Here is a 13,995-nt window from a genome sequence, read left to right on the forward strand (position 1 = left end):
GTGGCCAGCGTGGGGTCGGGGAGAATGAGCTCCCGGGGGTGGATGGCCAGGTGGCCAAGGACCGGGTCAGCAGTGGACTGAGGGTGGGGCCCAGGTGGGTCCAGGATTGGCTGCACACTCAGGTATCTGGGTAGGAGCCTGCAGGGGACTAAACTCCTCCCTCCTTCTGGGGGAGGCTGTGTGCTGTGGATTCGCCGTCTGGCACTGGCCTCCCCCAGCCGAGCGCGAAGGGACATGTCCACAGGCCAGCGTGCTTCTCGTTGCAGACAGTGGAGCATGGCTTCCCGCACCAGCCCAGCGCCCTCGGCTACAGCCCCTCTCTGCGCATCCTGGCCATCGGCACCCGCTCCGGAGCTGTCAAGCTGTATCCTTTCCATCCTCCCAGCTTCCGCCCAGGGAGGCCCTGGGAGGGGTGGGGACCTTGGTATTGGTGCGATTCCGGAAGGACCCCCACCCTCCAAAACAATAAATAATAATAGTGACCCTTCTGGTTCCCAGGATGTCCTAAATGTCCTCTCAGGAGTCAGCCCTGAAGGCAGTAAGTGGAGGCAGGTGGTGGGTCAAGAAGCTTTTTTTTTTATAACCTTTTTCCCAGTAAGAGTCAGTAGACTGTCCCCAGGCTCTGTCCAAACCAAGACAGGGTGGCCTTGGGTTAGGCACTGTGCAAGGGAGCTGCTCTTCCAGATTCAGCCCCTACCGTGCATATACCCTGTACACACACGTGTGCGTGCAGACACCAGAGGGTAGAATGGACTCCTGCTTGGTGGGGACAGTCCTCCCCGGCTGAGGCTGGACATTGTCCAGTTGGGTCACCTTTTTTCCAGAGCATTGGTTCTGGGCTGACGGGCTCCAGGCCTTTTCACAGGCAAGCCCACAGGTTCCAAGATGGAGGATCGTTGCTTGGCCAGGCTGGCCTGGGCTATGCTCCAAGTCTTGGGGTACTCCTACCCCATCTGACCTGAGCCCTAAGGGTGAGCCAGCGTGGGACCCAGGGGAATTTGGAGCCCAGCTGACCCCTCCAGTAAAGCTGTAACTCCCTCTGCTGCATAGGTGGGGAGGGAGGCCGAGTTGGGCTGGAGGGTGAACACGAAGGGCAGGGGCCGGGTCTCATGGCTGGCTCAGCCCTCCCCTGGCTGGTTAATCATTGCCAGGCCAGGGCCATATCCTGGTTACCAAGATTCATGGCCAGGGCTGCTAGGACGGGGCCCACAGGGGTGTGCCCTGTGTTCTCTCACAGGTGCCACCAAGGGGTAGCTGATCAGTCTCTTGTAACTCATTTTTGGGGGTGGGGCTGAGGGTGGCAGTGAGCAGCCTAACAGTTGCCAAGGTGTCCCCACCGGCCTGGCTACGAAAGCTCTATCTGGTTAGCTGTTTCTACCCTTAGGGCTCAGGTCACTGGCTGAGGCCCTCGAGCCAGGGCCATTTTTGTCTTCACCGCACCCCAAGCCCCAGTCCCTCTGTCTGGAGAGAGGGCGAGCCCTCTGCCACTGGGTGTTTACACTCCTGACCACGGGGCCACTGGAACTTGGGCAGGCGGGGTGGCATCCTGCTTTTCGGAGCTTTTCCTGAGCCTGTTACTCCTAGCTATGGTGCCCCAGGGGTGGAGTTCATGGGGCTGCACCGGGAGAACAACGCCGTAGTACAGATCTACTTCCTGCCTGGCCAGGTGAGGAGTCCCTCCATGCCTTTCCTATGTCTTCCAGAAGCGGTGTGTGGAGAGGCAGGCTTTGGTGACCCTGGGTTTGGTGCTGATGGGAGGACCTGGGACCGCCTCCCTTTCCCAGCTGTGGTTCCTGGGCTACCCTAAGAGCAGCTGGGGGCCTTTGGTTCTGGGGCTCTCTGAGAGCACCCTGGTGAATGCTGGCCCTCCCTGGTCAATGAGACAGTACATTCCTGCCCCCGTTTCCTCCCTAGTGCCAGCTGATCACCCTGCTGGATGACAACAGCCTGCACCTATGGAGCCTAAAGATCAAAGGCGGGGTGTCAGAGCTGCAGGAAGAAGAGAGTTTCACGCTGCGTGGTCCCCCAGGGTAAGGGTGCAGTCCCCTCACTCTCCCAGCCAGCCTGACCCGTATACCCAACCCCAGGGTGCGATCACCTTTTAAAGGTCCTGTAGAGCCCTTGGCAGTCAGGCAGGTGTTTGAGCCAACACGTCTCCACCTGCAGGTGCTCTGGGTGGAATGGGTGGGACTTCGGCCTGCCTCCCTCCACCCCTCAGTGTCTGTGCAGGAGGCTCCGAGGGGTTTCTTCTGCCTCTTAGCCCAAGCTCACTGCCATCTGCTTCCTGGCTTGGCAGAACATAACCAACATGTTTGTCCTGGCCTGAGACTCCATGGACCCTATTAAAGGATCTCAAAGGCCTGCTTTCCTGAGGCATGGCCTTCCCTAGGGCCGGCGAGGGCAGCCTGGAGTTGGGGAGCCTACTCAGGGGGACCCCCCTGTGTGGGCCGCAGCCAGCTCATGGGCGGCTATTCCCATCCGCAGGGCTGCCCCCAGTGCTACACAGATCACCGTGGTCCTACCACATTCCTCCCGTGAGCTGCTTTACCTGGGCACCGAGAGTGGCACCGTGTTTGTGGTACAAGTGCCAGCCTTCCGCACTCTGGAGGACAAGACCATCAGCTCGGACGCCGTATTGCAACGGTGAGCCCTCAGCAGACCCTCTTGGTGTTAGGAGCCTGTCCCCTTGTGTGGGGCATGGCCTTCTCCCTTTGGTCCCAGTAATGTCTCAGGAGCTAATCATTTCTCTTCTGGGAAGTCTATGGGGATGGGAGGAGAGACGCAGCTCCCCACCTGTCCCCCAAATTAAGAATCTCACCCCATAGAGTATTACCATCATAGTGCTAAAAGGGGTCTTGCGGGTAACTTGTCACGTCATTTAAAGCTAAGGAAGATGAGGCTCAAAATGATTCTGTAGCATCGCTAACTCTTAGTCCAGCATTCTTTGCACTGATACCATGTATTTCAAAACCCCAGGGGCTCTACAGTGTGGCAGAGGGGACCCGAACCGCCTTGCTTCAGCTGAACTTCTGCTGATGTTTGTGCTTTGCAGTCTGTGCTCGGTTTCCCTAGGCACGCAGGCTCCGTGGCCGACAGCCCTTATAGCCACAACGTTGTAGGTTTCTGCAGATCATTTTGGAAGCTTTGCTCCTTGGCAGTGGTGTCTACCATAGAGAGGGAGTCAGATCGGTCAGATCGAGTCTGGGTCAAAAGGGAGGAGATAAAGGGGTTGGTAGCGGTAGAATGTTCTACAGTTCCGAGGGGCAGGGAGAAGGCTAGGGTGAGGGGGCGCTTGTGAAGGAACAGTCTGTCACCCCAGGGGACGGTCCTGGGGTGAGCACCATCAGTCCTGCCACATAGTTTCCTTTTGATGTTTTTCCTGATGCTTCTCTGTATTTTCTGAAATGGTGTAATTCTCGCAGTTTACTTGTAATTTAGGAGAAACTTATTTTTAATATTAGTGATAGATCGTTATAGAATCATTCAAATACTGAAACTTTACAGATAAGATTAGAGGATCCTTTGACCTCCCTCTCCCACTTCTAATTCTGACTCCAGAGAGGCGGGTGCTAGCCGCGTATGGTGTGCGGTATTGGTTTGGGGATGGACATAAGTGTAGAGGGGTTCCGTTAGGTCTGGGGCCTAGAAATGCCCTCGGGGTCCAGGCTGTTTCCACTTCATCCTCAGCGTCCTCAGTGTTGGCTGTTGGTCCCATGCCTGCCACCTCGTGGCCTTCTGGTGGCTGCCGCACCTCCAGACTTCCCATCAGAATTCCAGGCCCAGAGTAGGAGGAGAGGGTCCAGGCTCAAAACCAGGGCAACTGATAGACAGCTTTGTTTTGTGGGTCTCAAAAGCTTGTTTTTATGAAATCCCACCTGCTTACAAAAACGCACTAAATGTGAATGTGTAGTTTAATGGAGTCTTGTAAAGTGAGCATCCCTGTAGCAACCCCACCCCCGGCAAAGAAGTAGAGCTTGCCAGCCCCCAGGAGCCTTCCTCGTCACCACTCCCTCCCTGCCCACCAGGTAACCACCAGACCGACTTTTCTGGCCATCGCCTCTTTGCCTTTCCTAAGTTGTCCCGGCTGCATGTGCGTCCCTGTGGGGTTTATAAGTGTCACTGTCCTGCTCTATGCGCTGCTCCTCCTGCCCTGGGTGCTGTGTCCTAACAGTCTTGCCACGCTGGCACATTCAGAGCCCACTGCCACGCGGAATGCAGTGGATAGCTGTGCCATGCTGTTGGCCAAGGCCCGGGGATGGACATGGGTGTGGGCTCACAGTGGCCCCCTCACTCAGGTTGCCAGAGGAGGCCCGCCAGCGGCGCGTGTTTGAGATGGTGGAGGCTCTGCAGGAACATCCTCGGGACCCCAGCCAGGTCCTCATTGGCTACAGCCGGGGCCTCATCGTCGTCTGGGACCTGCGGGGCAGCCGCGTGCTCTGCTATTTCCTCAGCAGCCAGGTCAGTGATGCCTGAGACGGCAGAGGGCACCATGGGGCACTCCCAGACCCCACGTGTCACATACAGTGCCCGGGCCAAGGTGTGGGGCTGTTGGGGTGTGGGCCACGGGACCAGCACCCTGATCCCAGCCTGTGCTCTCTCCCTCTCCGCTCCTGAAGCAATTGGAGAACGTCTGCTGGCAGCGGGATGGCCGTCTGATTGTCAGCTGCCATTCGGACGGCAGCTATTGCCAGTGGCCTGTATCCACTGACACCCAGCGACAGGAGCCCTTGCGCAGCTGCGAGCCTTACGGTCAGTGCTGCTCCTGGCCCTGCCCTCTCACCTGGGACTGCCTTTCAGGGCACAAAGCAATCCTCTCTGTTCCCAGTCAGCCTTTCCTGCATTTGGGAGTAGGTTCCCAACTCGGAAGCAAAACCTGGGGCCCAGAGAGGTGAAAGCTTTGTCCAAAGCCACAGAGCGGGTTTTCTGAGGCCCATTGTGACTTTCTCAGGGAACTGCTCAGAGAAAGACTCCCAAGCATAGGTCTACTGAGTGGATATGGGGTGGGGCACCTGGCCCGTGCAGACCCACGTGCCTCTGAGGCTAGGAGGACCCATTCCAGCTAATCTCTTTTTTTATAGGTCCCTTTCCTTGCAAAGCTATTACCAAAATCTTCTGGCTGACCACCAAGCAGGGGTAGGTACTGGTGGTCTGTCCTTTGCTCTTTCCACAGCCTTCCTGGAGAACTGGAAAGGCTTCTCAGGCCTCTGCAGGGGAGGGCTGGGAAGGTCCTAGTGAGCACTTTGGGGTCCCACGGCGGGGTCTCGGACTCCAGGAAGGGGAGAGAGGTCCATTGGTACTTCTCATGGCTAATTCCTGAAGAAAACATTCCTGCTCTTTCCCGTTCACCCTCGCAGAGAGTTGATTCAGATTATCAACTTTCAGACTGTTTTTAGCGGCAGACCCGTTCCTTCAAACAATCCTACAGGGAGACCTGCTGTATAAGCAGAAGGGGGGCCACTCTGGTTGAAGAAGGAATGGCTGCAGAGACTCAGAACCCACAGCCTGCATGCCCCCATTTCACCCCCAAGTTCTCCTGGGCTGTTGCAGTCAGGAGTAGATGGGGGTCTGCCCCACGCATTCCTGGGGACCTTGAGTGGGCACTCATCCTGAGACTCCCTCCCAGACCCAACCCAGAGGCCAGTCACAGGGAAGTCCAAGCTGCCAGCCCAGCCTGTGGCTGTCTGGGGTGGTGTGAGGAGCCCCAGCCCACCCCCACCCCGCTCTTCTGTGCCTGCCAGGTTGCCCTTCACCATCTTCCAGGGCGGCATGCCTCGGGCCAGCTATGGGGACCGCCATTGCATCTCGGTAGTTCACAATGGCCAGCAGACAGCCTTTGACTTCACTTCCCGCGTCATCGACTTTACTGTCCTCACCGAGGTGGACCCTGCAGCAGGTAGGCGCGCTTCGGCAGTGGTGTGGAGGGCTCGCCACAGGGACGTATACGGATGCTGGCCCGTCGTAAATACAGAGGAGGAGCCTCCACAGCCATGCCCCAACCTGCCACTCCCTGAGTCCCCACTGCACCCCTTCTCAGTGCCACTGAGACCAGCAGCTGCATCAGCCCCATTCTCCCCCTCCTTGCCCACCTGTGGCTCCATCTTTGCTGATCACACTTCCGGTCCACCGCACGCGCTCTTTGCCCTTCCCTGGCTCAGTTGGGACTTGGCCCAGGGGGTGGGGGATGCAGATATGTACTGTTGGGTTTAACACCCACCCAGCTGAGGAAAGAGGGTCCTGGCTTAGACATGGTGAAGTCCTCGTGGGGTGGGGCAGGGAATGTAGTGTGAGGCCGGCTCTGAGCCAGCCTCCTGGACCTTGGCCAGAAGAGCAAAGCCCTGAATCAGCCTCATAAATTGGGTAACAGGCAAGACCAGAAAGGGATGGTGTCGAAACCTGGAAAGGAGGCCTGGCAGGAGAACTCCAGGAGGGCGGGCCTCCTCTCCACACGACTCTGATCTGACAAGGCCCAAAGCCTCCAGGTGAGGGGAACGGGCCTGCCCAGGATATCCTGGGCTGTATTCTCCCGCCCTCACCACCATGAGGCCATTTAGAAGGAGACTCCAAACCTGCTTTTGCTTATTTATCAGCCACTTTCCCTTTTTCCTACCCCCTTTCTTTTACCTCCCCCCCCACACTCCGGTTCAAGCCGTTGTTTCTCAGTCTAGTTGTGTAGGACACAGCCCCCTGGCCCATACTGGTATTATGAGCCTTGCACTCCCCCCGGCTGAGGCAGTCAGTTGCCAGTCATTGGTCAGCTGCTCATAGCAGCTCACGGCAGCTCTCACCAGCTGCCAGCCACTCACGCTGGCCACCGGCCGCTCCTGGCAGCACAGCAGTCTGCGCGGCAGCCCTCGGCTGCTCATGGCAGCCCAGCTCCAGGGAGAGCCATTGTTCACAATTTTAGCTGTAGAGGGTGCAGCTCACTGGCCCATGTGGGAATCAAACCAGCAACCTCAACGTTGGGAGCATGGCGCTCCAACCACCTGAGCCACCGGGCCGACCCCACTTTCCCTCTCACACGTAACACAGGATGCTAGGAGCAGGGTCCAGTTTTTCTTTAATCAATTCTTTTGGATTTTCTACATAGATGAGCATGTCATCTGTGAACAAAGACAGTTTTATTTCTTCCATCCTGATGTGCATACCTTGTATTTTCTTGTCTTATTGCATTAGCTAGTACTAGAGAAGGAGTGGTGGAAAAGGGTATCCTTGCCTTGTTTCTGATCTTAGTGGGAAAGCTTCGAGTTTCTCACCATTAAGTATGATGTAAAGTGTAGCTTTTCGTAGATATTCTTTATCAAGTTAGGGACATTCCCTGCTATGCCTAGTTTACTGAGAGTATTTATTATAAGAGGGTGTTGGGTTTTGTCAAATACTTTTTCCGCATCGATATGGTCATGCGCATTTTCTTTTTTAGCCTGTTGATGTAATGGATTACATTAGTTGGTTCTCAAATGTTGAGGCAGCCTTGCATACCTGAGATAAATCCCACTTGGTCATGGCATATAATTCTTTTTTATACATTGTGGGATTTGGAGCTTGTTTATAAAATGCAAATTCCCTGGATCCAACCCTAGAGCGGCAGATTCCACAGGGCCAGGCTGGGGCAAACTGCTTCTTCCTGGTTCCTGCAGCCCCTGACCTTTGGCCTGTCTCCCCAGCCTTTGATGACCCCTATGCCCTGGTGGTGCTGGCTGAAGAGGAGCTGGTGGTGATTGACCTACAAACAGCAGGTTGGCCGCCAGTGCAGCCTCCCTACCTGGCGTCCCTGCACTGCTCCGCCATCACCTGCTCCCACCACGTCTCCAACATCCCTCTGAAGCTGTGGGAGAGGATCATTGCTGCTGGCAGCCGGCAGAACACGCACTCCTCCACCATGGTAGGTCCAGGACTAAGCCCATTCCCACCTTGGGGCCAAGGTCTCCCATAGACTTGTTGGTCTCATTTTCTAGGAGTGGCCCATTAATGGTGGCACCAGCCTGGCCCCCGCCCCACCCCAGAGGGACCTGCTGCTCACGGGGTAGGTGTTGCATACTCTTCTTGCATAGTAGGCTGTGTGGGGTGGGAGCAGAGCCCGGAGGGGTGTGCGCCAGTCCCGGGCACTGCTGGCCTGGCATCCTTCTCACGGCCACAGGCGGGCTTTGCCCACAGGCATGAGGACGGCACCGTGCGGTTCTGGGACGCCTCAGGCGTCTGCTTGCGGCTGCTCTACAAACTCAGCACGGTCCAGGTGTTCATCACCGACACAGACCCCAGCGAGAATCTCAATGCCCAGGGTGAGGACGAGTGGCCACCACTCCGCAAGGTGAGGCCAGGAGCCTGGGAACCTGGGAGGGCAGGGACAGGTTGGGTCTAGTGCTTACGGCTACTCATGTGCCTCCTCTCCCTTGTCAGGTGGGCTCCTTCGACCCTTACAGTGACGACCCTCGGCTGGGCATCCAGAAGATTTTCCTCTGCAAATACAGTGGCTACCTGGCTGTGGCAGGCACGGCAGGGCAGGTAGCAGGCTGGGCTGGGGGTGGGGAGCAGGGGCAGGCGTGATCAGGTGACTGAGTAGTGTGCAGGCCCGTGAACTTCCTTCTCAGGATTGGGCAGCAGCAGATACAGGAGCCAACCCCCTTAGCGCCCACTGATGGTGTTATCAAGAGCATCAGCTGCCCTTGTGGCTCTGACTTTTCCCAGTGGATGGAGGCTGCCCGATTCCATTAGAGCAAGGCCTTTGGGTTGGTTGTTTCTCCTCCGGAAAGCAGAATTGAGGGCCAGAGGTTGGGCAGAGGCCTTCTAGCCCTGCTTGGTCCCTTGGCCCTGGCATAGGTCCCGGGTCCTTTGCTGTCCACTCCATCAGGGTTCCTGAGGTCCTGCTGTCCCTTGGTGCTGGGGTTGGCTCAGCCCATCTGCCACCCCACGCAGGTGCTGGTGCTGGAGCTGAATGACGAGGAGGCGGAGCATGGCGTGGAGCAGGTGGAGGCCGACCTGCTGCAGGACCAGGAGGGCTACCGCTGGAAAGGGCACGAGCGCCTGTGCGCCCGCCCCGGACCTGTGTGCTTCGAGCCCGGCTTCCAGCCCTTTGTGTTGGTGCAGTGCCAGCCCCCGGCTGTGGTCACGTCCTTGGCTCTGCACTCTGAGTGGCGGCTCGTCGCCTTCGGCACCAGCCACGGCTTTGGCCTCTTTGACCACCAGCAGCGACGGCAGGTCTTTGTCAAGTAAGCAGCCCGCCCGAGGTGGCTGGGCCTGGGTCTGGGACTGGGCCTGGCGAGGACCTTTGGGCCCTGGCAGTGCTGACAGCGTGATGTTCCCCCCAGGTGCACGCTGCACCCCAGCGACCAGCTAGCCTTGGAGGGCCCACTGTCCCGAGTGAAGTCTCTAAAGAAGTCCCTGCGCCAGTCCTTCCGCCGGATGCGTCGTAGCCGGGTGTCTAGCCGGAAGCAGCGGCCAGCTGGCCACCCGGCAGAGGTGAGGCCGAGGCCAGCCATGAGCCCAGGCCGGGCTGGGAGCAGCCACAGTGGGCCAAAGTACTCCTCCCGCACTGCTTGCTTTGGCTGCAACCACATAGGTTCACCTCCTGCCCCACTGCCCACCAACTCTGTGGCCTTGGATAGGTCACACTGCTTCTCTGTGCCTCAGCTTCCCCAACTGTAAAAGGCAATCATTATAACACCTTGGGGTCAAGTCCTTAGTAAATGTTACCAGACGGGGCGGCATGGGCGGTGGCCAGTCTCCCCCTAGAAGGATCTGTGTGGAGCAATAGATGCCATAGGGCGGGGAGACCAGAGCCCACCCTCAGGCCGGCCCTACTCACCGCAGATGCAGGAGGGGCGCGCCCGGGCAGAGCGGACAGGCCTGCAGAACATGGAGCTGGCGCCCGTGCAGCGGAAGATCGAGGCCCGCTCAGCGGAGGACTCCTTCACGGGCTTCGTCCGGACTCTCTACTTCGCTGACACCTACCTGAGGGACAGTGAGTGGCCAGCCTGAGGTGGGAGGGGCCCAGGCGAGCACCCCCTGACATGAGAGTATGTTGGAGGCTGCTGCCTGCCGGGCTCTTGGGACCCTCAAAGGGGTTTCCCCTTGTGAGCCGGGGGGAGATCAGAGCCTCCATCTGTGTCTTTCCCTCCCCTGCCTGGGCCGCCAAGTCATTTTGTCCTGGCGTCTTATCCAGGCTCCACCAATCTCTAGAAGAGTGACCTTGGACATGTCACTTCACCTTTTTGGGTCTCAGCTTCTCCCCGTGTAGAATGGAGGGATATCTTCCTCCTAGAATGACTGTGAGGGTTGGGACATGCCATGTGCCCTATAGAAGCTCCCCTGGCTGTCCCCTACTGCCCTCCTGCCAGGGCGAGGGTGGGATGAGGGGCCTGTCTGCTGTATCATGAGGGCCTAGCTGTCCTGTGTTCAGGACGAACTGTGTTCAGGGCCATTGGTGGTCAGAGAGCCTTCCCAGCCTCCCCATCTGCACCCCAGAAGCAGGCAGGACCCACAGCAGCTCCGTTTTGCACAGGAGTGAGCTGAGGCTTCCAAGGTTTGCTGACAGGACCTTGCAGTTACACAGGTAGTGAGTGGCAAGACCATCCTGGAAGCCCAGGTCGCCTGGCTCTACTTGACCTCCAGAGCCAGAGTTAGCTATAAACCTTTGCCTCCTGGCAGGCTCCCGCCACTGCCCCTCGCTGTGGGCTGGCACCAATGGAGGTACCGTCTATGCCTTTGCCCTGCGTGTGCCCCCTGCCGAACGGAGAATGGATGAACCGGTGCGGGCAGAGCAGAGTGAGTGCTGGGCAGGGGAAGAACAGAGGGTGCTTGTCTGCCTTGCTGGGGGCGGCTGGTTCCTCCAGCCTCGCCCTCACCCACCCACCAGCCGCCTCCTGCCTCCTCCCTGTAGCCAAGGAGATCCAGCTGATGCACCGAGCGCCCGTGGTGGGCATCCTGGTGCTGGATGGACACAGCGTGCCCCTTCCCGAGCCGCTGGAAGTCGCACATGACCTGTCAAAGAGCCCAGACATGCAGGGCAGCCACCAGCTGCTCGTTGTGTCAGAGGAGCAGTTCAAGGTGCCATACGGGTGGAGGTGGGGTTCCCCAAGGATCCCTGCGGCGGGGAAGGGGGGCTCAGACCCCAGGCGCAAATGAGAATGGCTGGGACTTCCTTAAAGCTGTATTTGTTGAGGCATGTGAGAGGCTGCAGAGGCCCAGAAAAGGAGCGGGGCCTTAGTGTGGAGTCCCTGGGCCCCAGGCTCAGCGGTGGGAACACTGAAGCAGGACCTGTGTGTGGGACAGAAAATGCAGACATGGAAATAAGTGGCCCCAGCGTCCTTGTGGTCCAAGTGGGGAAACTATACGTCCAAGCACTGAGGGAGCGCTGAGACTGAGCAGGCTTCGCTGGGAAGCTGGGCGGCGTCCAGTGGACACAGGGAAATGAGAAGTCCTGTGTGGCTGCACTGCAAACGGGTCTGGCCATGGGTGTGACCGCAGCCCTGTGCCCCCAGGTGTTCACGCTGCCCAAGGTGAGTGCCAAGCTGAAGCTGAAGTTGACCGCCCTGGAGGGCTCACGGGTCCGGCGGGTCAGCGTGGCCCACTTCGGCAGCTGTCGAGCTGAGGAGTACGGGGAGCACCACCTGGCCGTCCTCACCAACCTGGGCGACATCCAGGTTGTCTCGCTGCCCCTACTCAAGCCCCAGGTGCGTTACAGCTGTATCCGCCGTGAGGACGTCAGCGGCATCGCCTCCTGCGTCTTCACCAAATACGGCCAAGGTGTGCAGGTGGTGGCACGTCCAAGCCCTCCTTAAACAGGGCTGGGTGTGGGGCTCCCGCTGCGCTGCTGGGCTGCTGGGAAGGGCAGCCAGGGGCGCTGCGGCCAAGGCCGGGCTCTTTGGGCGGAGAGCTTCGAGGGAGATTCTGGCCCCGGTTCCCCTGGGTGGAAGCCCCATTGTCAGCAGCACAGGGCCTAGGGGACTGGGCTGGCCTCACCTATTAGGCCTCTCCTGCACCCCCCAGGGTTCTACCTGATCTCACCCTCGGAGTTTGAACGTTTCTCTCTCTCCACCAAATGGCTGGTGGAGCCCCGGTGTCTGGTGGATTCAACAGAAACCAAGAACCACAGCCGCCCCCGCAATGGATCAGGCCCTGAGAAGGCCTTGGGCCGAGCCAGGTAGGTAAAAGGGCAGGTAGCCTTTGCCCCAGCCCCTCCCCCCACCCCACCCTAAGTCACCCACTGGGAGCTGGCCAGAGCCCCCCTCCCATGTGAGCTCAGCCTACACTCTAGGCTCTGGCTCTTTGCCCCCCTTTGTATGCCCCTCCTTCCTATATGAGATGCCATCCAAGACAAGTTTGGCTTACCTCTCAGGAGCCTCCTGCTCAGGGCAGGCCAGGTCAGCTGACTTTGTTCTTCATGGGACCAAGGCTTTCCAAGCAAGAATAGGGAGCCTAGTGGCCCCCGATCCTTACTATCTCTCCTCCCACAGGAACTCAGGGAGCCAGAGTGATGGAGAGGGTAAGACAGGCCTCTGTGAGGCCAGGGGAGTATGGGGGCAGAGGTGTTGTGAGCACACCTGGGCCAACCGGGCCCAGACTTGGGGATGGAAGGAGGGAAGGGGGCCCCAGGTGAGCAGGTTAGCTGGGAGTAGAAACAGCATTCCTTCCAGTCCTGGGCTCTGGGCTCCAGCACCCCACCCCACTAAGGAGGAGCTGGGGTGGAGGGCCCAGGGCTCATCTGACCTGGCATCTGTCTTCCAGACAGGAGGCCTGGCCCCGTGATGGAGCACGCTCTGCTCAATGACGAGAGTGAGTCAGGCAGGAGTTGGGGGCTTGGCAGGAGGGATGTTGGGGCAGAGGAGGTTTGGAAGGCCAGGGGGGAGCAGAGGGCCATTTCCCTGATGGGGGCAGAGTCACCCAGCACCTTATCAGTAAAGGGGGAGAAAGGCTTGTGTCTGGCCCAGCCCCTGCTGGCCTCACCAGGCCTCTGTTCCCCAGGGGTCCTGAAGGAAATCCAGAGCACGCTGGAGGGAGACCGAGGGTGAGTTACTGCCCAGGCTTGCAGGGGTGGGACCCGCATTGCCAGGAGAGCTCTGAGAATGAAGGTCCTTGTCTGGCCGCTCGAGTCCCCACAGAAGGTGACTGCCCTGTCTTTGCCCACGCAGGAGCTATGGCAATTGGCGATCTCAGCAAGTGGTCATGAGGTACAGCCTCAGCAATGGGGGAGGTAGGGGCTCTGGGCACTGCTACGGGCTGAGTGGGGGCAGCTGGGAGGACACGCTCCTGGGGAGGAATAGTTGGGGGGACCCTTTACCCCTCCCTAAGTCCCCTCCTTCCCAGCCCTGGCATATGCCCAGGTTATCCTGTAAAACTCCGCGTCTGGGCTCAGGGTAGGTGACAGGTCACCATCCTGCCCAGGATGCACCTGAGTTGCTGTCACTCTACCTCATTCCGCAGCAGAGTGAGCGGGCCACACGTCCAGGCTGCACGATGAATACACTACTGAGGGCTCTTCCTCGGCACCGGCCCACCTGGAAGGGCCCATGCCCTGGGCTAGGCTAGGGGCTGGGGGCACCCCAGCTTCCACCCCACTGCTGCTCCTGGCCTTGGGAGAGGAGGGACCCGGGCCATGGGGCTGCCCCTCCCCAGGCCTTGTCTGTCTCCTTCCTTTTGTCAATGTTGCACACTTTTTATTATCCCCCCCTTTTTGTAGTGGGCTGAGTTTTAAATTATAAATTTTAACTGCCTCTGGGTGAAAAAGAGTTTTTAATAAATAATAAGGTACCTTATTACCTCTTCACTGGTCCAGCGACTTTAGTTTTTTAACTGTGCAGAAATGTCCACGTCAGTGGAAATGATCGTTAGCTGGTTCCTTGTCTTTGCCCCGGGGTTCGTCCCCTGGACCAGACTGGTGCTCAGGAGAATCCGCCCTTAAGCCATTTGAATCAGAGCAAACTGTACCTGGTTGTGTCTGCACACTACGACACCTTCTGTCTTTGAGAATAAATGGCAGGAGTTAACCGTCTTGAGTCTGAC

At 58.5% G+C, this 13,995-nt stretch overlaps 1 protein-coding gene across 8 annotated transcripts in view; it reads left to right on the forward strand.

The window, feature by feature from the left end:
- LLGL2 (LLGL scribble cell polarity complex component 2) overlaps positions 1 to 13,759 on the forward strand; it is a 33,152-nt gene extending 19,393 nt beyond the window's left edge. For 4 of the 8 annotated variants that reach the window (XM_074320911.2, XM_019745586.3, XM_074320910.2 and 1 more), the window contains 24 exons: positions 267 to 364; positions 1,585 to 1,666; positions 1,915 to 2,030; positions 2,485 to 2,643; positions 4,296 to 4,458; positions 4,617 to 4,749; positions 5,079 to 5,133; positions 5,739 to 5,893; positions 7,662 to 7,879; positions 7,953 to 8,020; positions 8,152 to 8,305; positions 8,395 to 8,499; positions 8,911 to 9,203; positions 9,303 to 9,453; positions 9,805 to 9,955; positions 10,642 to 10,758; positions 10,874 to 11,040; positions 11,475 to 11,739; positions 11,983 to 12,136; positions 12,450 to 12,478; positions 12,721 to 12,768; positions 12,958 to 13,000; positions 13,125 to 13,163; positions 13,417 to 13,759. In XM_074320911.2, the coding sequence (XP_074177012.2) occupies positions 267 to 364; positions 1,585 to 1,666; positions 1,915 to 2,030; positions 2,485 to 2,643; positions 4,296 to 4,458; positions 4,617 to 4,749; positions 5,079 to 5,133; positions 5,739 to 5,893; positions 7,662 to 7,879; positions 7,953 to 8,020; positions 8,152 to 8,305; positions 8,395 to 8,499; positions 8,911 to 9,203; positions 9,303 to 9,453; positions 9,805 to 9,955; positions 10,642 to 10,758; positions 10,874 to 11,040; positions 11,475 to 11,739; positions 11,983 to 12,136; positions 12,450 to 12,478; positions 12,721 to 12,768; positions 12,958 to 13,000; positions 13,125 to 13,163; positions 13,417 to 13,453 (3,000 nt within the window). In that variant the 3' untranslated portion in view covers positions 13,454 to 13,759. Of the gene's footprint in view, positions 1 to 266; positions 365 to 1,584; positions 1,667 to 1,914; positions 2,031 to 2,484; positions 2,644 to 4,295; positions 4,459 to 4,616; positions 4,750 to 5,078; positions 5,134 to 5,738; positions 5,894 to 7,661; positions 7,880 to 7,952; positions 8,021 to 8,151; positions 8,306 to 8,394; positions 8,500 to 8,910; positions 9,204 to 9,302; positions 9,454 to 9,804; positions 9,956 to 10,641; positions 10,759 to 10,873; positions 11,041 to 11,474; positions 11,740 to 11,982; positions 12,137 to 12,449; positions 12,479 to 12,720; positions 12,769 to 12,957; positions 13,001 to 13,124; positions 13,187 to 13,377 lie in introns of all 8 variants that reach the window. The other 4 variants (XM_074320913.2, XM_019745587.3, XR_012492415.2 and 1 more) reach the window with 4 other exon arrangements.
- The last annotated feature ends 236 nt before the right edge of the window (positions 13,760 to 13,995 follow it).

The sequence above is a fragment of the Rhinolophus sinicus genome, chromosome 12, assembly GCF_057876585.1.
Source record: "Rhinolophus sinicus isolate RSI-liver-muscle chromosome 12, RSI-T2T, whole genome shotgun sequence".
In the NCBI taxonomy this organism is placed as follows: Eukaryota; Metazoa; Chordata; class Mammalia; order Chiroptera; family Rhinolophidae; genus Rhinolophus; species Rhinolophus sinicus.